Source organism: Sus scrofa, chromosome 4, assembly GCF_000003025.6.
Source record: "Sus scrofa isolate TJ Tabasco breed Duroc chromosome 4, Sscrofa11.1, whole genome shotgun sequence".
In the NCBI taxonomy this organism is placed as follows: domain Eukaryota; kingdom Metazoa; phylum Chordata; class Mammalia; order Artiodactyla; family Suidae; genus Sus; species Sus scrofa.
The window spans coordinates 25,416,530-25,443,551 of record NC_010446.5 but is presented as its reverse complement, the minus strand read 5'-3'; the positions used below and the strand labels follow the sequence as shown (position 1 = coordinate 25,443,551).

At 35.9% G+C, this 27,022-nt stretch overlaps 1 protein-coding gene across 6 annotated transcripts in view; it reads right to left on the bottom strand.

Moving 5' to 3' along the window:
* The window catches only part of CSMD3 (CUB and Sushi multiple domains 3), a 1,223,593-nt gene that overhangs the window by 427,905 nt on the left and 768,666 nt on the right, over positions 1-27,022 (bottom strand). For all 6 annotated transcript variants that reach the window (XM_021090582.1, XM_021090583.1, XM_021090584.1 and 3 more), the window contains 2 exons: positions 23,603-23,797; positions 6,950-7,088 (listed from right to left, as the gene is read on the bottom strand). In XM_021090582.1, coding sequence (XP_020946241.1) covers positions 6,950-7,088; positions 23,603-23,797 — 334 coding nt within the window. The remainder of the gene's footprint in view (positions 1-6,949; positions 7,089-23,602; positions 23,798-27,022) is intronic.

Below are 27,022 nucleotides of genomic sequence, written 5' to 3'. Positions count from 1 at the left end.
TTTTGATTTTCATTTCTCTAATAATTAGCGATATTGAGCATTTTTTCATATGCCTGTTGGCCATCCGTATGTCTTTGGAGAAATGTCTATTTAGGTCTTCTGCTCATTTTTCAATTGGATCATTTGTTTGTTTGTTGTTGACTTGCGTGGAGTTGTTTGTGTATTTTGGAGATATATTTAGGCCCTTGTCTGTTGCATCATTGGCAAAGATTTTCTCCCATTCTGTGGGTTGTCTTTTCATTTTTTTAATGGTTTCCTTTGCTTAAAACTACTATGGAAAATAGTATGGAGGTACCTTAGGAAACTATATAGAGAGAGCTACTATGATCCAGCAATGCATATCCAGCAATGCATATACCCATAAACAACTTTCATTGAAAAAGATACAAGCACCCCTATATTCATAACAGCACTATTCACAATAGCCAAGACATGGAAACAACCTAAATGTCGATAGACAGATGAATGGATTAAGAAGATGTGGTACATATATACAATGGAATATTACTCAGCCATAAAAAAAGACAAACTAATGCCATTTGTAGCAACATGGATGGATCTAGACACTCTTGTACTAAGTGAAGTAAGTCAGAAAGGAAAAGACAAATACCATATGGTATCATTTATGTGTATTATATAAAATATGGAACAGATGGTCCTATCTAAAAATAACAAACAAGCAAACAAAAAATAGAAACAGATCATGGCCAAGAAGAGCAGACTTGGGGTTCCTGGGGAAAGGGAAGGGAGTGGGATGGATGGGCATTTGGAGGGTTTGGGGTATGCAAAATGTTATATTTGAAATGGATGGACAATGGGATCCTACTGTACAGCACAGGGAAATGTGTGTGATCAGATCACTTGGTTGTACAACAGAATTTGACAAGACATTATAAATCAACTATACTTTAGTAATAATAAAATAAAATAAATAAATTTGTAAAAATAAAAAATTATTGATATCAAGGATGTGAAGAAGTTAGAAGGTTTATAATTTACTTGAGTAGGTAATTTAGGGATTAAGAAAAGAGACACAGTTCATAAGTCCTCTCTGGTGATGCTCATGGGAAAAGCCCAAATCTTTGTACTCTGGGAATCCTTTCTCATCTCAGGCCTATTCTGGTTCACCAACAGAACTGTTTTTGTTGTTTTGAACAAAACAACAGTGAAAATCACTTTTAAATTTGACTCTCTTGCTTTCAGCCTAACCTAAAAGATTTGTTTATCAGGAGACAGATAAGAGAATAAGAAAGTGGCAGAGATGGAGTTCTTGTTGTGGCTCAGCAGTAATGAACCCGACTAGTATCCATGAGGACATGGGTTCAATCCGTGGCCTTGCTCAGTGGGTTAAGGATCTGGTGTTGCCATGAGCTGTGGTGTAGACCAGCAGCTGTAGCTCTGATTTGACCCCTGGCCTGGGAACTTCCATATGCTGTGGGTGCGGCCCTAAAAAGACACACACACACACACACACACACAAAAAAAGTGATAGTGTAAAAAATAATATACTTAACAAATAAATGATATTTATAGAAATTATATTTGGTTCTTCTCTATTTACCTAGCATTGCATCTTATGAAAAATGGCAAGGGACGTCCTCTGGTGGTCTAATGGTTAGGACTCAATACTTTCATGGTTGCAGCCAGGATTTAGTCACTGGTCTGGGAACTAAGATCGCACATCCAGTTGCTGAATACTACAGCCAAAACTTTAAATTAAAAAAAAAAAAAATGGGTGGAAAGACTTTTTTTTTCCCAAAGAAGGTAAATTTGGGATAGTCCAATTTAATACATAGCTTGTACAGTGTACATTAATTCGCTTTGGAGAATTCTGAGGATATCTAAATAAGATAGCAGAGAGGCCCATGTAACTGCATGTTGGTAGGGATAGGACATACATATTAAGAACTTTGGACAGAGAAAATAGTACTTTTAAATAAAAGTCCAAAATCAAAAGTCATAAGTGTGGTAGTCTGAATTACCACCATTGTTTTGCAGTCTAACTGCTTTTCAGGTGGGTGACTCTGTCTACATAGGGCTGAAAGATATCAGATATTACTTATTTATTTAATGATGGTTAATGACTATCATAAGCAAACTAGGGAACACTTTTTAATACAATAACGCACTCTGTGTTAATAACAATTTTCTAATGATATTTTATGCTTATGTAGTATTTCTAAATTGAATATTAGTTTTATTAATATTTTAAAAGTTGGGAGCTGGGAGATGGAGAATATTGATCTTTGATTTAGGGGAAAAAATCTTAATCTGTATGTTTGGAAAGAATGGAAAAATTTATCCCCATCCATCCTCCCACATCACCAAGTTGGGAGCTCAAAGAAACACACAGTTAAATTGCTCTGCATAATAAAGTAATAGATTTTTTGAGACTTTATACCCTGCTTATCACTGGAGAGGGGACTAGGGAGTGGGGAAATGAGGATTGACAATCCTGATACAGAAAATACTATATAGAGATGGAGAAGTGTCCGGGTTAAGAGAGAGAACTGGAGAGATAGATGTAATTGTTCCAGTGATGGGAATTACCAGGAAAATTTTAGGACAGTGAAGGTTTATTTATTTATTTCATTTATTTGTCTTTTTAGGGCTGCACACACAGCATATGGAGGTTCCCAGGCTAGGGGCCTATTTGGAGCTATAGCTGCCAGCCTATGCCACAGCCACAGCAAAGCAGGATCTGAGCTGCATCTGCGATCCTTAACCCACCGAGTGAGGCCAGGGATCAAACCTTCATCCTCATGGATACTAGTCAGAATCATTAGCATACAGTAATGTAACCAACTTCTTTCTGAATGTTAATCTTGTATCCTGCTACTTTGCTGAATTCGTTGATCAGTTCCAGTAGTTTTTGTGTGCAGTCCTTGGGGTTTTCTATATATAGTATCATGTCATCTGCATACTTTGACAATTTTACCTCTTCTCTTCAAATTTGAATATATTTTATTTCTTTTGTTTGTCTGATTGCTGTGGCTAGGACTTCCAATACTATGTTGAAGAAAAGTGGTGAGAGTGGGCATCCTTGTCTTGTTCTAGATTTTAATGGAAAGGCTTTGAGCTTTTCTCCATTGAGTATCATATTTGCTGTGGATTTGTCATAAATGGCTTTTATTATGTCAAGATATGTTCCTTCTATACCCACTTTGGTAAGAGGTTTTTTATCGTGAGTGGTTGTTGGACTTTGTCAAATGCTTTTTTTGCATCTATTGAGATGATCACATAGTTTTTGACTTTTGTTAAGTTGGTGTATGACATTGATTTGTATATGTTGAACCATCCTTGTGAACCTGGGATGAATCCCACTTGGTCACAGTGTATAACCTTTTTTAATATGTTGTTGGATTTGGTTGGCTAAAATTTTGTTGAGAATTTTTGCATCTGCATTCATCAAAGATATTGGTCTATCATTTTCTCTTTTGGTAATACCTGTCTGGTTTTGGTATTAGGGTGATGGTGGCTTCATAGAATATCTTTGGGAGTGTCCCTTCATCTTCAACCTTTTGGAAAAGTTTAAGAAGGATGGGTATAAGTTCCTCTTCGTGTGCTTGGTAGAATTCACCTGTGAAGCCATCTGGTCCTGGACTTTTGTTTATAGGGAGTGTTTTTATTATATATTCAATTTCCTTTCTAGTGATGGGTCTGTTCAATTGATCTGATTCTTCTTGGTTCAGTTTTGGCAGGCTGTAAGTCTCTAGAAAGCTGTCCATTTCTTCCAGATTGTCAAATTTGTTGGCATATAATTGTTCATAGTATTCTGTCTGTTTTTTTATTTTTTATTTTTACAGTATCTGTTGAGATTTCTCCTTTTTCATTTATTTTGCTTATTTGGGTTCTTTCTCTCCTCTTCTTGGTGAGTCTGGCCAGGGGCTTGTCAATTTTGTTTACCTTTTCAAAGAATTAGCTCTTGGCTTTATCGGTTTTTTTTGTATTGTTTTTTGGATCTCTATTTTATTGATTTCCTCTCTGGTGTTTATGATTTCCTTCCTTCTGCTAACTTTAGGTTTGTTTGTTCTTCTTTTTCTAATTCTTTTAGGGGGTGGGTTAAGTTGCCGACTTGAGATTTTTCTTCTTTTTTGAGGAAGGCCTGTATTGCTATGAACTTCCCTCTGAGCACTGATTTTGTAGCATCCCATAGATTTTGAATGGTTGTGTCTTCATTATCATTTGTTTTGAGGTATTTTTTTAATTTCTTTTTTGATATCCTCATTGACTCACTATTTTTTTAAAAGCATGTTCTTAGTCTCCATGCAGTGAATTTTTTCTCATTTCTTTTCCTATGGTTGATTTCTAGTTTATGCCATTGTGGTGAAAGGATATACTTGAAATAATTTCTAAACTCTTATATTTGTTGAGGTTAGTTTTGTGCCCCAGTATGTAGTCAATCTTTGATAATGTTCCATGTGCACTTGAAAAGAATGTATATTCTGATTTTGGGGGATTTAATGTCCTGAAAATGTCATTTAAGTCTAACTTTTCTATTGTGAGCTGCTTTATATTTTCCCATAGATCTCTTACATTGTTTTCTTTTTTTTTTTCTTTTTTTTTTTTTTTCATTTGGCTCCCTGTCTGCTGTCCTGATGGGTGATTTCCGTTAGTCTATCTTGCAAGTCACTAATTTATTCCCCTGAATTATTCATTCTGTTCTGTAATGCCTTTAACTCAGTTTGTATCTCTGCAAATGAATTGTCTAATTTTTCTTGGCTCCTCCTTACATGCTCTAGTTCCTTTCTAAAGTAATCTGCATTACTGTGTATACTCGCTCTTAATTCCTTCACATTCACCCTTGATTCCTTCAGTATTTTCACTATCTCCTTTCTGAATTCAATGCCTACTAGACTGCAGAGGTCTGTTTCACTGTTTGCTGCTTCAGGTGAATTCTCCTATTCTTTTACCTGGGAATGGTTCCTAAGCTTTTCATTTACCTTATATTTTTCTTTTTCTGTGAGTTTATGGAAACCAACTACTGTATTCCTGGTGGGCTATTTCTATGCAAGAGTCCCCCTTTGTATTTTGTGGTGGGCTAAATTTATTTTTGGTGAGAGAATTTGGATATTTTCCATCTCTTTCGTCAGTGTGAGCAGGCTGTTGTCCCCTTGATAGGGTGCTGAGTGTGTTTCCAGGGAGGAGGCAGTGGGCAGGGCTGGTAATGCCTAGTTGCTAGGCTCTTGACAATAGCAAAGACATGCAGGAAGGTGGTGCAGGCTACTCTCAGTTGCAGGGTATTGGGAAGTGCTAACAAGCCTCAGGCAGATTTAGGTGCCCAGAGCATTTGGCAATGGCAGGGTGTGTGAGTACCCAGGAGAGTGAGAGCAACAATGGGTGGTGTTAGTAAACCAAATAAAATTCTGTTTAATAAAGTCAGTAAATTTGGGTCACACATTCATGAAATGATGTTATTTGACAAAAATTTGATTCTGAATATCTAAGATGCTTTTCAAGCTTCTTTAAAATTACTATGGCAACATAGGCTACCTTGAGCACTGAAGAAATGATGTGTTTTTAAGATCACAACAAAAACTCTGCCAAATTCTTCTAAATGAAACTTTTTTTTTTTTTTTTTTTTACTGTGTAGTCATTATTATGGGCTGAATTGTGTCTCCCTGAAATTTATACATTGACATTCTAACCCCTGGTCCTAGTATTGCAGAATGTGATTGTAATTGGACAAAGGTCCTTTACGGGGAGGCAGTTAAGGGAAAATAAGATTATACGGGTGGACCCTAATCCAATATGACTTGTGTCCTTATGAGAAGATTAGGAAAGAGACATACGTAAAGGGAAGGCCATGTGAAGACACAGGAAGAGAACAGCTATCTATAAGCTAAGGACTCAGAAGAAATAACCCTGTTGAGATACCTTATTCTCAGACATCCAGCCTTTAGAGCTGTGGGGAAATGAATGCTTGTTATTTAAGGCACTTAGTCTGTTACTTTTTGTTATGGCAGTCCCAGCAAACATAGTTATTGGTAGAGTTGTGTAGGTCCTAATAAGGTAGAGTGACCTCATATGAAATACTTAGTGTTACATTCATCAAAACAGAGTGTTTTCCTCTCAAACTTTAACACTAGCATGAATAGATTAGTTCAATGAAGGGACCCTTTTATTAGGGAAGGATCATATATATATATGTATATGTATATATATATACACACATATATATACACACACACACATTTATGTTTACCTTTGAATATACTGCTTACGGGATTTCCTTTTTTATTTTTTTAATTTTTTAAAGAAAAGTTTGACGATTAGAGTAGTCAATAATATAATTGAAAAGTTACATAGATACTTCTATTTGGATTTGGGAATAGTGATTCAATCACAGACCAGAAGATTCATTTATTTACATTTTTAATAGTTAATATTTTATTTTATTTTTTTAGGATATAGATTATTCAACCAGTAATTTTAATTGTCTTAGGGGAAAAATGTGAATGGTCAATCATTAATTCACAGTAATTTGACATAGCCAGACAGCCATTTTTCTGAAGAACTTCTAAGTATAGGTATATGAATAGGGTGTAAGCAAGTACCTTAGGCTGTAATATAGTATCAATTTGAATGTGTTTATAGCACCTTTGCCTTTTGAAATCGAGCAGAGCAGAATCCACAAGCCCTTCAAATTACTGGACAACTAAACTTATTAAGTTAAAGGTCACAGGTTTGTATCTCAGTAATGTGCATAAACACATATATCAAAAAAGGTCCCACTCTCATATCTCATTAGTACTGACAGAGCATTAAGTAAATAGAACATTAACTTGAAAATAGGCTGAAAGGCTAAAAGGGGCCAACTTTCTGAAACATTCAAGGTACAACAATTGACTATTGCAATAGAATTAAACATTAATTTGGTAAGTAAAATAGAGAATGCCGGCTATTTTTTTAGATATATTTTTTTAAATAGAAAAGTATTTGCAGAGACCTTTCAAATGTAATTTTGATAGAGTGTCCGGGTTCTGCTTCAATCACCCACTCACAATTCAGAGAGTCTTTATAGTATCCTGGCCATCCTGGTGAGAGGATCAGTCCACTGGGAGCAGAAAAATGGCCACCACATGGGGCTGAAAAATAAAATCAGAGAACAAGTAAAAACAGAACTTTTAGAACAAGTTGCAGAAACTATTTTTAGTATGACCTGAATATTTAAAAAATGCTATCTAATAATGTTTTGAACGTAAAAGTTCATCTAGTCCTTCTACTATTGAATGATGATTTTCCCTAAAAAAAAATTTTACTCTTTGAAATACGGCTTATTTAGTTACACATGCAGCATGTCAGATAAACTCAAATCTCCCAATTACGTTCCTTAAATATGTTCTTGTGTTTCCATCACTTTCTTCATTTTCAAAGCTTGAAAAAAATATATAAGTTGTTAGGTTTAGTTCCTCTTTTTCATTTACTGATTTAGATTCTGCTACTCCATGATATGAACTAAAACTTTGATCTTCCTTTTTCCAGAGTCTCTACCACAATTTTAAGCCCTCCTTGATTCACTCTCTTCCCTGACTTCTCATCTGCTAATTTCTCTCCTGCTTCAGACCAGCTGTCAGAATAACATCCTTCAAATTACAGTTTCATCATAACTATTTGCTTTCCTAGACAAGAACCTTGACCTCATCTCCCTTTAAGATCAGATTCAACCTAGTTTATCACTTCAAGAATCAAATATTCTGCTTTCCCTTAAACCTGTGTACAATTGAAATCACAATGATAGCATTTTAATCCCAGTAGATACTGATAAGGTATTTTAGTGTAAACTCCTCATTTTGGAGGAAAATAAACCAAGTTGAGAAGAGAGCAATTTGTCAAAGTCATAAGACTCTAAAGTCTCAAAAAAATTTTCAAGTCAGTTTTTACAAAATGGGACCTCAAAACCAGTCTTCTTCCATTATTTCCAGCGTTGGTAAATGAAACTACCATCCATGGAGTTGCATTGCCCAGAAAGTTAAAGTGGTCATATTTCATATTTCCATTATCCTATTTACTCCCACATCCAACCCATTCTTAAACTCTGTTGGCCAGATTAGTTTGAATTACCATAATCTCAACTCTGGAGTCAATTCTCATAATTGACCCTCTTCATTGGCCTCCTTAAATACACTTACTCCTCTATGCCATGGCCAGAGTGATTTTTTTAAACCACAAACACCCTAAAATGGCTTCTTTCTGTGTGACCAACAAGGCTCTGGAGGATCTACCTATTGCCTTACATCCTAGCCTATATTCCAAACTTTTCTCCTTCACTTGCAGCCCAGCTACCTTAACCTGCTCTATACCTTCAGGAAGTACATAAAGGGGAAAAAATGGAGAAGAGTATTTGAACTATTGAAAATCATTTGGAAAGAAAAAAAAATCAAATGTATACTGTACCAGCTTTTTAACACATTAGATAGAGACCGTTTCCAATGACTTACCATGTTATATTTTTATTTTCTTTAAATCTTTCCGTTTAAACTCTCTCTTATGTGTTTATATTTTTTGAGTTGTTATTTGTTTGTTTCTGCTCTGCCGTACAGAATTTCTAAAACCTATTGCTCCAATATTTGCTCTATATTTTTCATTTAAATCAAATAATTGGATATAACCCAAATAAAATAGGAAATATTTAATAAATTGGCCTAGGAATCAAGCATTACTATAAAATGTCCACTTGAGAAAAACATATCCTATTTGAAATTTCCAAAATTTGCTATTTGTAGGAGAAAGAACTTGCATATAAAACTAAATTTTCTTTCTTAGGAGAATTAGATTTTGTTTCTTAAATGGCTTTAAAAGGAAACTATTTTCATGAGGATTATTTATTCTTCTTTGCTATGATGATTCATAATTAGGTATCCTGTAGGGTTATTATGTTTTTCAAAAATAAAATTATGTGTCTAATGGTCACCTAAATTACCATATTTAAAAAGATAGAGTAAAATATTTTTGTGAGAAAAGGTCCTGGAAATATGGAGAAATTCTAACAGAGATCCCTAATATGTCATCAACTCATATTATTCTAGGAAAGTATTTATGCACTTCAGTCTAATCATCATTAACAGAGGTAATCAGTCATAAAATTGCCAACTGAGTAATGGGCCATAAAGGATTTAAAAAGTAGAAGCATTATTGCTGGTACCTCAGTCCAACATTTTAGAGAGGCAGAGTTAGGGAAGGGCTTTAAAGCAAAAGAGAAGCATAAAGATAAGGTGATAATTTGTTTTCTGAAAAGATTTTCTAAAACAGTGACCCTCCTACAAAGTGAGCTTCTTCTAATTAACTTAGACATATTCTGAACTGGCTTCCTCCTGTCATACATAGGGTTGGAACTTTCCAAAACTATTACCCCAAAATGTATGGGAACAGCTTCCCCAAGAAGATGTGAAATCTAAGAGAGATGCTCAGTGCAGGTCCATCAAGAAAAGCCTTATGATAACAGTGACTAGCAGTCACATGGCAGAAAGATGAGCACATAGAAAAGCCCTGGTGGAGCAACAGCAGCAAAGCACAGAGCAGATAAAGTGCAGGGCAAGAAAAGCGGAAACCTAGTGCAGAGAAAATGTTTAAGAGAAAAGGGGAAAGAAAGACCTTTGGAACAAAAAACTAAAAATCATAAAAATAACAAAGATCTGAACTTGTACGAGAAACCTAACTATAATATGAATAACAATATAAATAGAAAGGCAATAATGTTAGCTGACCAAATCTTACAATTTTATACCGCTTTTAAAATTTTTAATTTTATTTTACTTTTTATGGTCACATTCACAGCATGTGGAAGTTCCCAGGCCAGGGATCAAATCTGAGCCACAGCTGCAGGAACACCAGGTCCTTAGCCTGCTGTGCCACAGTGGAAACTCCAATAATTTTCTTTAAATGGACTTATTTTAACTTATTTCTTTAAACTTGCCCTAAAGAAAAAAATATCCATAAAATCATAGCTTTCTGTACTAATTATATTTTCTTCATAATGCCTGAAAAAAATATGTAGTTATTAAAATTTAATAAATGCTTATACAAGTACAGGGACCTCTCTCCAATATTCTGTGATAATCTATATGGGAAAAGAATCTGAAAAAGAATGGATATGTGCATATGTATAACTGAATCACTTTGCTGTACAGCAGAAATGATCACAACATTATAAATCAACTATACTTCAATAAAGTTTTAAAAAATGAAAAAAAAAAGGTATACATAAATGTAGCTCAAAGAATAAAGGTACTACAGTTTAAGAAAGACTTCCGTAAAAGACAGTAACTATCTTTGACTGAATAAGAGAAATTTGTAATATATAGAAAACAGAAAGGAGATCAAGATCACAGGGAAATATTTTCCACGTCCTATTCATTCATTCATCACTTACTGAAATTTCAATCATTCAGCAAACAAATGTGTTTCATGTAAGCACCTATGTGGTACTTGTCCTACTTCTAACATTTATCCAATATTTCCTATGTGCTGACACCATATTAAGAAGTTCCTTGGATTATTTTATTTAATATAATATACAACCACACATACTATTATAATAAAAACATCGATGTGTAGAGAGTTTAAATAATTTGTACAACATCTAGCAAGGATTTGAACAGAGGCATTTAAATTTCTTTACAAATGTAATGAAGATATTTATTTTTCCCTTTCCTCACATTGCCCATGTGTAAAACACAGAAATATAAACATGAAAAGTAATAATGTCATAAGTTCTATAAAAAAGATGTCCATGAGATAAGTGGTCTAGAAAAAGGTATGAATTAAGGCTTCACAAAAGAGGTTCTATTTACTTTGGGTCTTCAAGAATGAGTCAAAGTGCACTAGAAAGAAAAGAGAGAGGATATTATAAGTGGAAGAAACAGCATGTGCTTAAGGGTAGAAGGCTGAATTTAGCATGTCTTTTAGTAATGCCAGTACTTTTTTAGGGAACCAAGAAATGGTGAGAGGTGAAGGAAGAAAGAGTAGAAAAGGATTTGGTATGCTATATTAAGCAAAGTGAACCATAGGCAATTGAAAAATTGTAGACAGGAGGAGTTCTCCTTGTGGCTCAGCAGAAACAAATCTGACTAATACCCATGAGGAGGAAGGTTTGATCCCTGGCTTTGTGCAGTGCGTTAAGGACCTGACATTGCCCTGAGCTGTGGTGTAGGTCGCAGATACAGCTCAGATCTGGTGTTGCTGGGCTGTGGCTATGGCTGGCAGCTGCAGCTCTGATTTGACCCCTAGCTGTAAAAAGACAAAAAACAAACAAACAAACAGAAAACCACAAAAAACAAACAACAAACAAACTGTAGACAAAGGCTACATATACATATTTAGATAAAGAATACAATTTTCATTTAAATGGAAGTCACAGGTAAAATGTAGGAGCAGTGCACCTGGAGTTGGTGAGATCAATTAGAATACTGTTATGATTATGGAGAAATACTGAAACCAAGCAGAACTCGGTGAGGCCCTCCTGAGTACAAAAACCTCTCCACGTAGCCCATTTCTTTTTTATAGGAAAAAAGCTTCAGCTTCTGAGACCTTCCCTGAATTTCAAAGGGCAGATTAAAACAGTTACTAATTAGGGAAATAAGGAGATAACAGAAACAAAGGAAAAACAGTCAAGAAACAATAGTGCAGCAATAAAAGAGAGTTCTTGTTCCTCCTCAAGGGGTGTACATAACAATATGTAATGAGTTCTTTTTGAGTTCTTCTACAGAATAAAAACACCCACTCTCCGGAGGACAGTAACTGCAGGCAGAGCACAAGATTCTGGAATACTACCCTGTTATATCATCACCAACCAATCAGAAGAAAGTCACACACCTTACAGCCCTCTCTCCAAATTTTATCTTTAAAATGTTTTCTTTTTCCCTCCAGAAAACCATCAGGGAGCCAGGTCTTTTGAGCATGAGTCACTTGTTCTCCTTGCTGGGCCCTAGCAATAAACCATTCTCTGCTCCAAACTCCATAATTTCAGTTTGTGTGGCCTCACTGTGCATTGGGCAAGCAATCTTGGGTTTGGGAACAACACTAACGTATGAGGGAAAGTCAAACAGTTCCTTGTTCTGAAGCTTTTAGTTAGTGGAGAAAGAAGGAAAGGACCTTTTGATTTCATAAAATGGTTACTGTTTTGGAAGATTTTCAAATCTCTGTGGATATCTAGAGGTGAGTTTAGATTAAAAACTTGTTAAAATGAAGATTTCCAGAGGACACTTCTGGTAATTATAAAGTAGGATCCAGAAATCTGCATTGTTAACAAGATCCTCACTCCACCTCAACCCCTCAGGTCATTTTACAACTCTTGGCCCACAGACCAAAATGAGAAAATCTAAGAGGATATGGCTAGTGTATTAGCTCCCAAATTCCTGGAATAAAAAGGTGATTTCCATCTGTTATACATAATTCTCATTGGAGTGCTGACTCACTTCTGCATTACTCTAAGGAGAATGGACAAATTTGAAATACGCAGTATGCTTTAAGATCTGTATAAAAAAGGAGTTCCCGTGTGACACAGCAAGTCCAGGATCCCACTGCAGTACCACAGTGCCTCAGGCCGCTGCTGTGGCACGGCCCAAACACGATCACATGTTGTGGGGGGTGGCCAAAAAAAAAAAAAATCTGTGTAAAAAAGTAAGGAGTGTTTCATATTGTATTCAGATAAAATTCTTTTGAATAAAAATGCTAAGGCATTCTGGTATTCCACAGCAGGAGGTGCTCTTTCACCTCTAGAATGAGAAGTGGCACTTAGGTGCTCAGAAGGGAGTTGGGGACTGGAAGAAGAGCTAAATTTTGATCTTGGAGATTATAAACAATAACAACAGTTCCATTTCTTTCCATTGTTGTTAACTTGCTATATGGTTATGGATGTGACAAGTAATCACCTGCTCTATCTAAACCCAGCACACTGGATGATGTTTCAAGGAAAATTGTGGGAAATAAGTTGTGTCTCTCTTTTGGATAAAAAGAGAAAGCCAGAAACATAGGAATTAAAGTGCTAGAATTGCAGAGAAGCAATGACAGCTCTGAACATCTTTCCATTTGGATAACCCCTTCCAAACTTCCCCTATCCATTTCCACAGAAATTAGAAGCAAAACTCTGCAGATTGCTATGAAATCAGTTTCCCCTATGGCAGTCCTCTAGGAATGTAATTCTACCTTAATATGTAACTAAAAGAGGAGGGAGTCTATTATTAGATATGAACAGGTACACATGTGTGAACACACATTCTCTCTATGAGAACCACAAATACATTCTGATCTATGCCTCAGATTGTTACTCTAATTGCTCCCTCAAACAAATGCCCTCCTGAGAGTGCAATGCCTGTGAATGAGAAGGATTTCCTTTGCTAAGAGGCTAATTGAGATTCGAGAGAAAAATTCCTTATCCTCAAAGGGGAAGTTCATCAGACATGCCCTCCAGGCGTTCCTTCAAACATTGCTCTTGGGACTTTAGTCCCATCCTATTCACTCAAGGAATTCTCCCATATATCCCATTAGGAGCAGGAAGGAATTTAAGCCATAGTCATGAAGGGAGTTCTCTGCTGAGGGCAAGGAAGTTCTTGCTTGAGGAGGCATTTTATGGAACACTCTGAAATTTGTGGAACAAAAACAGAAATTCATCTTTCTTTCTTTCTTTCTTTCTCTTAATTATTGCATTCAAACATGCACTGACATATCTCCCTCTCCTTAAAGAAATGTTGGGCACATCCTCTAAAACTCTCATCACATTCATTATTAAAAAAATTTGGTCCAATTCAACTTAAACTTTTTATCTTATTTCCTCTACCCACCCACCCAGGGTGTATCTTTGAACACTTGAGAAGATAAGGAAGAAGGTGCTGATGGAAGACCAACACTCACTGATCTGTTGCAGGAAGGAGGACCCCTTCCAGGGCCAGAGAGTGGGCTCTTGCCTAACACTCAGAAATGAATTGCCCAAGAAGGTGCATCTGCTGATAAAGCAAAAGACTTTATTGGGAATGGACACCCAGGTGGAGAGCAGCAGGATAAGGGAACCCAGGAGAACTGCTCTGCCACATGGCTTGCAGTTTCAGGTTTTATGGGAGTGGGATTAGTTTCTGGGTTATTTCTGGCCAGTTGTCATGCTCCACCCATATTTGGTCTGGCTCAGGTGGTGCGCACACCTCTCTGCAAAGATAGATTCCAGTGCCAAGGAATGTGAGAGGTTGGTTGCCTCCTTCCTCCTACTGGGCCCTCTCAAATTCTTCTGGTTAGCCTTCAGGGCAGCACCTTGTTCCTTATCAGGGCCTCCTATTGTGAAGTGGCTATTACCTGCCTGGCCAAAGTGGGTGGTTTCAGTCAATAGTTCCTTAACAGATTAATTCCTGTATTCACTTCAGTAGTTGGAGCAGAGAAGACATTATCTCTTCATTCTCATCTTGTCCTTCTTTACTTACTTTTAGGTCCTTTTTTCCTATGGTGTGTTAGAGCTCAACTGAGGAAAAGTATGCAATTATAGTCCTCTCTTGACTTTGCTATTTCCTCAACTAGCCCCAAATGGTGTCTGAGACTTTCCATTTGTCAGATATGGGAAATATTTTGTTCTTTCCATAAGGATAAAAAATGAGTTCTTTGGAAAGGCCAAGAAAGAAAAAGGTGGCTTCTTACTGCATAATTTCCTAGCAGAAGAGAAGCTCAACCTTTTCCAGTCACCTCCCTGCTTTCACCACTAGCAGTACAAGCTATGGTCTCTGGTCATTGGGTTTCTTTTATCTAGGGACTGAGCCAGGGTAACTTCTTCAGTATTCATTTGATGCAAAGGAAACGCAAATCATTGACTTGCCAAATTGTTTCAACTAGCCAGCTTTCCCCCTCTTTAATCTGCCAGGTTTCTACAGTTTTCTTTCTCTTGTTCATTCAACATGGAAGGCAGATCAGCAAGTGCACCATGTAATCAGATATCCACTGGGGATTCTGGTTCCTCTTTCTCACAGGCAACTGCATTCTCTTATTAGGGATTCTTTTAGAGTCCTTCTCCTTACCCTAGCTTGAAGAGAAGGAGACCAGCATCTTTCTTCCCATGAGGATAAAGGAAAAGCTCAACAACTTTTGACTGCAGTAGTTTAGATAGATAGATAGATAGATAGATAGATAGATAGATAGATAGATAGACAGACAGACAGACAATCTTGATCTCCCTTACTTTTTTTTTGTGCTGCTTATGTAAATTGGTAGTGGATTGGGTGAGATGATGATTGAGAGAGATGGGTCATTTAGAACCCACTTAATAAGCTACAAAGGAGGTATCTGAATCTCAGTTTTATATGGAGGTGGGGAGGACTGAAAGATTTTTTTCCTTAGCTGTTATGGTAGAAGTTGCCAATCCCAAAGTAGCAGGAAAATATTCCTGTATACATTGTTAGTCATGCATTTTGTTCCTATTGTTTTTCTTATCACAGAGGCTAAAATGATAACAAAGTTCAAAGTTACTATTAGTCTTCACCAGGAAAGGGCGACTTTTCTTTCAGTTAGTCTTAACTTAGCATCTTAATTAAATCAACCGCTTTGCACCAATAGAATTCATCTGACTCTTCCAATGTATTTTATAAAATGTAATCCTTTTTATATATAAAGCAGTTCAATGAATGTATTACATCCTAACTATATTCAAGAACATGACCACGTAATCCATAAGGCCAATATCACATTTCCATTTTTGTTGAGGAGATTGCTTTAGATCAAAGACAACATTCCTAGTTACAGTGAAGAGGGCATGGGAGACAAAGAGCCATGTATAAGGGAGAGAAGCAGACAGTATATATGTATCAGAGACTTCTGAGTCCCAAAGGAAAAATAACTATGAGGGAACTAAATGGTTGACACAGGCAAACTGAAAAATGAACCATTTCTACATAACTGAAAAGTAGCAAGGACAGGAACAGTGAGACTAGTCAGAAGGCCATTGCAGTAATGTAGGCTAGAGATGATGGTTGCTGTGACCAGGATGTCAATAGTTACAGAAGTAAGAAGTAGATGGGTTTTGAATATAGGTATTCAAGGTAGAGCTAACATATTTTTCTTTTTTTTTTTTGGTCTTTTGCTATTTTGTGGGCCGCTCTCGCGGCATATGGAGGTTCCCAGGCTAGGGGTCGAATCGGAGCTGAGGCCACTGGTCTACGCCAGAGCCACAGCAACACAAGATCCGAGCCACGTCTGCGACCTTACACCACAGCTCACGGCAACACCAGATCCTTAACCCACTGAGCAAGGGCAGGGATCGAACCCGCAACCTCATGGTTCCTAGTCGGATTCGTTAACCACTGCGCCACGACAGGAACTCCACTTTTTTTTTTTAACATATTTTTCTGATGGATTATATGATTGTTTTAGAAAGAAAGGAATCACTCCTAAGAATTTCACCTGGAAGAGAGGCATGGTATTAATGATGATGAAGAAAGTCTGTGACAGCATCAGGTTTAGAATGACAGAGAAGTTCATATCAGTTTTGGACAAGCTAAGTTTGAGATGCCTATTAAACATCTAAGTGGAGATACTAAGGAGGAAATTGAATAGATGAGTTTGGACTTTAGGACAAAGAAGTAGGCTGGAGATGTAAATTTGAGAGCCATCTACACATAGATGTTATTTAAAGCTAGAAACGTGATGAAAACCATGAATAGAGTGAATAGTAAATAGTTTTATAACTTTAAACTATTAAGGAATATTTGATTTTAAAATGTAAATGACATGCATTTCAGATTTTACAAAGAAGTAATGAATACATTTTAACCCAACTCTCATTTTTGGTCTGCAAATAAATTCTTATCATCCTTCAGACTACATGAGTAGAGTTCAGTAGCATTTCTTAATGGCATTCGTCAATGAATAAAAAATCCTCATACCTACAAACAGTTTCATTCTGTGACTACAACAGCAATAGGAGACAATTTATGTCCAACTGTCTTGCTTTTTAAAGCAGGAAACTCTAGGTGACTTAGTGCTTATTGCTTGACACCTAGGGAGAGAACTTTCTTGTTTTATTCTAAGTCTCATGTCATGGTATCTCTTTCAAGTTCTTTGGAGATTCAATGGCTGGTTTATTACTGGCAAATATAGAAGCAGACATTTATAAAGTAGAAACGCAATTCATAGAGTAGCTTGAAAAGATATGTCAAAAACTGAGCATGAGCAAGCTCTCTCAAAAAGGCAGGTTTTTCATTTTTTCTTTAAACAATGCACAACTTCTTATAAGGAGGTGGAGAACTATTCACCAAGCTTCCAAGTAGAAAGCATTGCAACTTAAAACTATTGGAATGGGATGAACTAATCTTTCCTAGTGGCAAAGTACAATTGGAGTGAATAAGTAGGTATTACGTTAATCTAAAGTTAATGTATAGAGGAGAAGGGCTGAAAAAATTTGAGCAAGAACACATGACAAGAAAGGAAAAATAAGGAAGAGAAGTACAGCTAAATGGTGACAGGACTATGTGTGTTAGCAAACGAAAAAAAAAAAATGATCATTATGATGGTGATGATTTTTATATGTAACAGCTACCTTGAATGGGAGGTGACGGAAGATGTAGGTTAGGAAAATAATTGGCAAGCTTTCTAGTTACTGCATTGTTTAAAACTTTTTCATTCCAACCCAAAGAAAAACAAAGTAAAAAAAAAAAAGTTTTATTTATTAATGATTTTTGAATATGGTATAGTTGTTGAGTTTGCCTGAATCAAATCATGCCACACAATTGAGCCATTTTAGCAGCTACATTATTAGCAAAATTGTACTGCCAAATGGCAAAAAAAAAAAAGAAAGAAACATGAGCAGAATGTCTGTGCAAGGTCAAAAGAGCATTATAGAGATTACTCTGAGACTGAAATGGCAATCTGGAGGAGAAAGCATAATTCAGGATAGAATGTTCCAGCTAGACTCTAAGTGCCAGAGGATTGGACCTGAGCAGTGTTACACAAATTCACAAAAACAACGAACTCAAGAAATTTTTCTTGAAATAACTCTCTGGAAAGTTGTTCTTGGATAAGTCCAAAGGACTTAGTTTCTTAGGACAACCAAGAGCTTTCTCAAAAAGGAGAGAGGTTGATATATGGTCCAGCACACTCCTCAAAGGACTGATCACTGCTGGTGGATTTCCAATTAAAGTGCCATAGTAACCATTAATTCAAGCCATTTCCCTCTTAGAAAATGGTCTTTTAAAATGTGTATGAAGGGGAGTTCACTTGTGGCACAGTGGGTCAAGGATCTGTTGTTGTCACTGCAGTGGCTCCGGTTGCTACTGTGGCTTGGGTTTTATTCCTGGCTCTCGAACTTTCGCACGACACAGGTGCAACCAAACAAACAAACAAAAATGTGCATGAAGAGACAGTATGAGCTAATGAGAACATTGCTGTCAGTTGTCAGTATTCCTGTATTATTTATTATTGTTGTTGCTGTTAAACAGAGAAATGTTTATCAGTAACCATGTCTCTGTAAAACGTGAGAAACTACAGTTCCTCCTCAAAAGGATAGCCGTTTTAACCCACCTAATTTATTTCTGCTACTCTCTTGCTCTTGTAACCATTTGAGGTTATGACTCCTGCTCTATAGTATTGGGCATTAATTGCTATTAGTGGACTCAGATCCATTAAAACCTCCAAATGATGGCAGTTGGCTTTACCACAGTGGAGGGCATAAATATCCAGATGAATGTGAGCTGAGTGCAAATGTTGGAACAATATATACTGGACATGCAGTGCTCATAGAAATGTTTACAAACAAGACATCTCTAGGAGTATGGATAGGAGGATCAGGAGCACTTATAAAAATTTCATGGCAGAGTGAACTAATAACCAATTTACCAAATAAACACAGACTCACTTCCCACTACAAAGGGTTTCATTAATCTGGTGAAGCAGATCAGAGCTGAGAATGATAAGTTAATTATGGCTATAGTTAAGATACACTTAAGTGAAAAGGTCCCAGACAAAATGGACTTTAAACTAAAAATGATAAAAGGAGACAATGAAGAAAAGAAGCCAAATAATGATGGTCAGATCATTTGTGGTCAGGCATGTCTTAATCCTTTGGAGCTGGCCTTGAACAGAAAGAAAATAGGCAGACAAAAACTAGGGTTTGCTAAAGACAATAAGAAAACCTCTCTGAGTGGGTCAAACATTTAACTTTTTTCTTCTATGTAGCAATGTTAGTCATAAGGAACATTTCAGTGACTAGAAATCTTCTGGGATTTTACTGGCTGAGAAGAAGATTCCAGGATTTGAGGATGAGGGATGATGACACAAGTTTGCACTACTTATTGCTGCAAAGAAAACCTAGTAGCCCACTCTCTTTTGAGAAAAATTATTAAGTAAAAGCATCAACTTAATCTGTGTTTCAGGAGCTAGAGACACACACACAGGAGAAGGAAATAAACCCAAATGTAGTTACGGTGTGCCTTTCCTCCCTTTTACAAATTTTCTAGCACCAAGTTTGGTTAAAGGGACTTGGAAGAACACATGTAGATGAGCCTGGCAGTGCCCTCAGAGGCCTCTGAAAGGATTCTAATACAGAAAAAGAAAGAAAAAGCGTGTGATAGAAGGAATTCCAAGGGGAAAGATTCTCAAAAGAATACTGTACTTCCTGAGGGCTGAATTTGGTGGGGAGGCTCACAAAGTCCCCAACAGGGAGCTTGGGCTGTGTGGGACAAAAGAATAAATGAATATTTTTGGGAAAGAAAGGGAGACTGTTTGTACAGTTGCCATGAGTGGAAAACTTTGATGGAGAGAGAGGATAATTTTTAGGAAGGCTTCTAGGTGAAAAATCATGAAAATCCTTGGGCGCTATCATTAAAGGAGACCTATGACGACCATTCTTACTATTTTTCATGGTTTCAGGATGTGTGTTTGAAAGAGACACCATGCAGAGACTGGCCCTAGATAGAGCCTGTTATTTTCTGACTACTGTCTAAGCGTGGGTGAAGGAGGCATCGATTGTTACTAAACTGAGTTAGGCTGACAGTTTGTGGAATTCAAAGTGAATGATTTCAATGCTAATTATAAAAATTAATGTATTTTGTTTTCCATTAGCAAAACTAAAAGATCACAAAGCTTTTTAAAGCATCTAATCTTTCTTCCTTTTGAGGAAATTTGATCAACTCATTCTAAAGAAAAAAGGTTCAAATTTTCACAAAGCCTAAATCCATATTAATTAATGAATCGATGTTCAACTTCAGGTCAGTGAATAAAATGTATAACCCAATTCTGTTAACAACTGTATTCAAGCTGTCTGAAATAAAGCTAAGTTCAGCTGTGGGATCACAAACCTGCAACACATTGTGATTTTATTTCTCCCTTTTGGTTCAAACAATCCTGCCTATGACAGATAAAACGTTTCTTTTCACTTTGCTCAAAGATTTTCCACAATTTTAGGGTTGAAGACTGGTTGACATAGATGGATCACTAATTTGCCAATATGCTTAAACTTCTACACAATTATTATAGAGAGGAGTTGAGGGGGAGAGGGCAATCTTTAAGTGAGTTGAAGCCCTGAGTTATCTTACCTAAACATTGTATGCTGATTTCCCTTGCTCTATAAATTATGATTAAAACAAATTATTTTCTACTTTCTAATTTTAACAGACAGAAATCCATAAACAGCAATTATTAACAATGCATTTGATTTTGGAATGTTTCGTGTGAAGAAAATAAAAGTAGAAAGTTATTTGTATTAATCAGAACATATGAACATGTACATATTTCATCCAAATGAAATGTTTAGTATATGATAAAAAAAAAGTTTTAGCTAAAATATCTATCATATACTGGAGACTGTGAGCATATATTTGCATATACTCTAAAAGATAAAGTATAATAAACAATAAGCAAAACTTTTCTGTCAAAATATGGAAGGTATAAAAACCCAAAAATACAGGCAGAGAGAGCTCCCAGACATAGTTCTTTGTATAAGCTGGAATGACTGTGTGGCAGCTTGAGGAGTGAGGGAGGAAGAGGTGTGATTTAAAAAATAAAGAAAAATAAAACTCAGGAAAAGAAAAAAAATAGCTGCCCTCAGCTACTCTCAGGCTTTTGTTGTTATTTCCTAAGTAGAATTCAGGCAAAGCTAAAGGAAATCTTTACAAGCCTTAATTAGTCTTAGAAATGAAATCTGTCAGACTTAGTTATACAGGGGCTGATAGCAGTCTGCTTTATTGGGTGGAATCTGGCTCAAAACACAACCTGAGATATGACAGGTAATCTGGCAGGTGCCATTTTTTTTTTGTCTTTTGTCCTTTTAGGGCCGCACCTGCGGCTTATGGAAGTTCCCAGGCTAGGGGTCTGATCAGAACTGTTGCTGCCGGCCTACGCCAGAGCCACAGCAACACCAGATCTAAGCCACGTCTGCGACCTACACCACAGCTCACGGCAACGCCGGATCCTGAACCCACTGAGTGAGGCCAGCGATTGAACCCGCAATCTCATGGTTCCTAGTCGTTTCAGCTGCACCACGACAGGAACTCCAGGTGCCATTTTAAGACTGCTTCTAGCTCATTTCCATTCTGACCTGCCTGACTCCAGCCTTAGCCTTAGAGATGTTTCCTTATCCTTAGTGTTAGATCCAGAAATTGACAGGTGAGCCCACTGCATGAAACTTCACTCACAAACACAGAAAAAATATTCTCCTTTGGAAACCTTATTAAGTTCACACTAGGACATCTGAAGGGCCTATGCCAAATTATATTTCTGAATATATTTACTTATTTGTAAAACTTAAATACCATTCATTTTTTTATGGTGAAAGAGCTCACTAAAATTGCTCTCTCAAATAAAACAGTAATTAATTAATTTGTTGATATCAACCTCATTATTTTCACCTCCCAGGCTGCAAGGCACCAAGCAGCTCCTAATCCAAACCCCAGGTTAGGCAAACCAGGATCCTACAAGACTCAACAGTTACCTAGAGGTGGAATTTGTGTCTGTCCACTGGGACTATAAACAACTCCCAGTGCAGGGGAGGGAGAGGCTTAGGTTATGTCACTTCCAAACCAGTGTGGTTTCCCATTGCCACAGGACACTTTTTAACTTGTTTAGCACTGGTTACAAAGCATGTCATCCTCCAGAGTCCTCAGTATTCATCAAATACATGCCCTTCTATCCTCTACCCCAGTCTCACTGAATCAGTGCTAAGCTTCTTGCCTGAAAGAAACCTTTATCCCCTACTTTTCTTTCAAATACTAATCTAGGCTTTCTTGACTGATTCTTCAAGTCTAGGTCAGAGATCTATGGTTAAGAGAAAGAATGAGCTCCAGGGCAAAGCATGATGGCAGGGGAGGGGGGAATTGAACATTACTTTCCATTTTTCTCTTTTTATTTTAGACCTGTATTATGCAATTCTATGTTTTTTAAACATAATAGCATAGTCATAGCTATTGTAAGAGTAACCCCTACTAAGCCCATAATATTTGAGCTCTGGAAAAGAACAGTGGAGTCATCTATTTCAGCCCCTGATGTTACAAATGAGAAAAATGATTAGAAGGGGAAGGAGATACCAACTGAAAGAGGTAAGATGAAAATTTAATTGTGTGGTCTGGACTTCACCAGGAGACATGAAAATGTTCGATGAAATTCAACCTTTATAGGCAATAGCTGTATTATTTAATTAAGTCTGTTATACTTCGGAAAAGTGTATATTCAATATTCTCAATTTATCAGCTAGATATTGAGAAAACAAAGGTTCCAATGTCAGTTTGGGCACAACTAAGAATAATTGAGAAAGCAGGAAAAAGAAGAAACGACTTAAAATTGTTACCTAATCATTACATAGTGATTTATTAAAGGGTGTTTCATGGTTCTAGTTCATCTAAATATTAGTAAAAGTTATTTTATATATTTTTTAATAAAATGGATATGTAACCTTTGGTACTAGAGTAGGAGAAAAATAGAATTCAGAACGTTAATTCCTATTGTGACAATTCTGAATAAAGTCCCCCCCTCACAGACACACACTCTTATAGATTCTAAATCAAAATACTATGTATTTGATATATTTTATCTTTTAAGATGATCATCATTCCTTGTTACCAGTATAATGTGTGACTTTATGTAAATATATATATATATTCAAAGATACATACTTTCAAATGCTTTATATATAGTTAACACATATATTTTGTCCTGAACTTTCTTGACAGCATTCTATTGGGCAAATCAAAATTGAAAGAAAAAGGCATTAATTACTGTGCCCACAAAAATTATACATTTTAAATAATGGCTGCTTTAGCATAAATTATTCATTGAAATTAATAATAGTTAACACATTTTTTAAAATATGTTTATACCATGAATAGCTGAAAATACCCAGAAAAATAGGACTGGAAACTATAAAGTATACTCAGGTATAACTATGAAATATATTAAAGATAATCTGCACATCAACCAATGATGTATCTCTTTTAATTAGAGCTCTTTTTAAAGGGAGCTTCTAAAAGATTTCTTAAAAACAGTTTAACATGAAAAATTAAAAGTGTAATTTAGCTAAATACCGTATGTCTAAAGTATAAGATTAAAAGACATTTTAAGATAAAGATTACAACAACGCATTTCCTGTTAACGGTTTCTAGTACACAGTGATGATGGAATTACACTTTTCACTGACCATTGTGCTTACCTCCACATCGTGGAATTGGTCCACTCCACATCACTTTTCCATCCATAAGAATACATGTAATTGTTTCTGTCCCCTGGGTTTTAATAAATCCTTCTTCACAAATAACTGAAATCGAACTTCCTAATTGAAAGTTGTCCCCAAACCGCCTTGCATTGATTGGTATTCCAGGATCAGGACACTCATTATGTCCAAATGCTTGAGAAGAGCAAAAAAGAAAAACAGACAAACTATCAGTAAGAGACACACTGTTGAGAATTCGGGGTGAGACAGTGAATTTTAAAAAGGTTATGTTCATTTCTAGAAAAGCCTTTATCTATATATACACATATATATTGCACTCCTCTGACTATACCTGTTTTCCTGTGATGTGTAATATATGTGATTGTTTTAAAATATGAAATACACTCTAACATTACAAAATTTCAAAATAGAATTGCTTCTTCTTATTTCTTGAAATCAGTAGCCTTATCTATGCAAAAATTTCCAGTACAAGCTGGGCAGAATTCCCATTAATGTGAATACAGAGAAGGTCGACTATGTTCCCTTGGAAAATTTTCTTGTGATTCACTGAATGAAGAGGTAGTCTCACTGTGAGAATTAAAGTGAAATATTTCAATCTAGTATGAAAGTCTCACTTTTTAGAAAATAAATTTCCATTTATCATTTATACACTGTCATCTAGGAAAAGGGAAGAGAGCAAATTCTTTTGCAACCCACTATGCTGTAGGCATTGTGATAGGAGCCTTATATATATTATTATCTGACTTAACGTTTAGAACAGCCTGATGAACAAAGAATAGCCATTTACTCTAAAGAGTAATGTGAGATTCAGAAAGTTAAGTAGCTTGCCTTAGAACACAGAGATAGTATTGAAATGTATACCCTGGTCTGCTTTAAATTTTTTCTCAACAACATACCATATCTTGGGTTATTTGTTTCATATCTCTCAAGAGAATGTGAATTCTTTATTCAGGGCCATTATTTTATTTTACTTTATATTTCCCAGGATGTGTATCTAGCCCTGTTTCAGCAAATAGCAGAAATGTAAGGGCAATGTTCATACTTAACATTCCTCATTGGTTATAGATTACTTGAGCTCTAGATTTGCATTGTAAATTTTAAATTAGGGTAATATAAATGGAAGAATATCTAAAGTAGCAAAGTCTAAATATGTAAAATATTTTGAGGTATTTACAACTTCATATTATATTCATACTGCATGAGTATCGGCAGTTATTTTAAATTTTCTCACTAAATCATCCCTGTGATATTGCTTATAAATTATATAATTGCATTATCCTGTCTCCTTATTTTTAAGTTGAACTGTACAAAATAAATATTAAGGTACATTCTAAAATATATAAAATCTATTTTTGTAAATACACAAACTGTATTATCCTGTCTCCTTATTTTTAAGTTGAACTGTACAAAATAATATTAAGGTACATTCTAAAATATATAAAATCTATTTTTGTAAATACACTTATTTCTAATTATTCTTTTCTATTGTGCTTTTAAAAAGCTCAATTTTGATTCAGCCTGGTTGCTCCTATATATAATGCCTGATGGATAATTTTTCAGAGAACATTAAGTAGTAAGCATTAAATATAAAAATTTGCATACAACTGGTTAAATTATTTACTAGAGAAACAGAACAAGGGGGAAGAGGTATATCTCCATAATACCCTCAGGGTATCACAAATATCTAAGTTAAAAATATTATGAATTTAAGACAAATAAAAATTGCATATAGATAAATGCATATATGCATCTGTATTTATACATATATACGAAACATTTTTAAAAGGACTTACAGATAAAGCAAGCATTTTATACAGCTAGTCTCTATGACATGTCACAGCTAATTTAACTTTAATGATGTGCAATTACATGTTGACAATTTATTAGTGACAGTATTCACTAAGACCGTCACTTTGAAAAGACAATAACTGCATTTTGTTACTAACTGACAAAACTCATCATTAAATGGACTGAGGGAGGGTGGGGGGGTGGGGAGAAGGGTGCAATTTTTTTTTTAAAGAGCAGGAAATTAAATCCCATTAAAATATGACACAAATATTAATTCATCAAGTTGGTCAATATCTGACAGAGCATGGTAGCTTTGAAGAAAAACAATAAAAATCACTAGTATTCTATAACTTCAGGTAAAACATGTGCAAATGGAAACATTGGTAAGTAAGTCTGATTGCTTACTAAGGTATTTTCTCCTTTGTGTGATTCATATTTTTGCTATATTTATACTAACCATGTTATTTTCAGAAAAAATAAGGTGCACCTTTCGAAATAAAAAAATATATGGGTGATAGTAATATCTAAATAATCTTAAAGAACTGTTAATTCTGGAATACAATAAACACAATAATAAATAAGAATTGTCTTGGGAATAGTTCAGAATCCAACTGCTAATGTTTATTGAGCATTTACTAGGTATATATGCTAAATTACAAACATGTATCCCACTACTTACTCTGAGTAATTAAAACATTATTTTACGGCAATATGAAAATTTAAGCGTATTTTTTTCCCTGCATTTTTGGGCCCCCCTCTCCTCTTTTGTATGCATTGTGCACCTGAATTAACCAGACTTCCTTAGGAGATAATCTTCCTTCTTAATCTCACAAAGGATCACATCGACTCACTACCTGCTTTGTATGTGCAGATCTGGACTGTGTAAACTATTAGCATATCATTTGACTATAACCCTTTGTTTCAAAAACTTTCATAACTGTACTTAGACAGAGCTTCAGAGCTTCCTGAAAGATTGTCTCCTGGGTTATAGTCCCCAGATTGGCTTGGAAAAAAATTCCCATTTCTTTCTTAGATCAACAATTGATTATAATTTTCATTGACAACTCCTTATAAAAACCTCATGTTGGAGTTCTTGCTGTGGCTCAACAATAACAAACCCTTGTAGTATCCATGAGGTTGTGGGTTCAATCCCTGTATTTACTCAGTGGGTTAAGGATCCAGTGTTGCCATGAGCTGTGGTGTAGGTGACAGACGTGGCTCAGATCCTGCATTGCTGCAATAGTGGTGTAGGCCAGCAGCTGCACCTCCAATTCGACCCATAGTCTGGGAACTTCCACATACCATGGGTGCGGGCCTAAAAACAAACAAACAAAAAACTCACAAAACCCCAATGTGATTTTATGGATGAGGATACTGAGACTCTATTATTAAACTTAAAAATGCAGCAAAGCCAATAATGGAAGTTGCATAGTTTGACTTTAGAGCTGATATTCTTAATCACTAAGCTATCTTTGCCCCACAGTGGCCTTACTAAATCAGCTCAGTAGTCTACTACCCCCAAATCAGAATTTCCTTCTTTGTGATATTTTGGTAGTCTTGTGATTTTTATCTTTGGAAGTTTAACAGTGTTGTCATTATTTGTTTAGATTT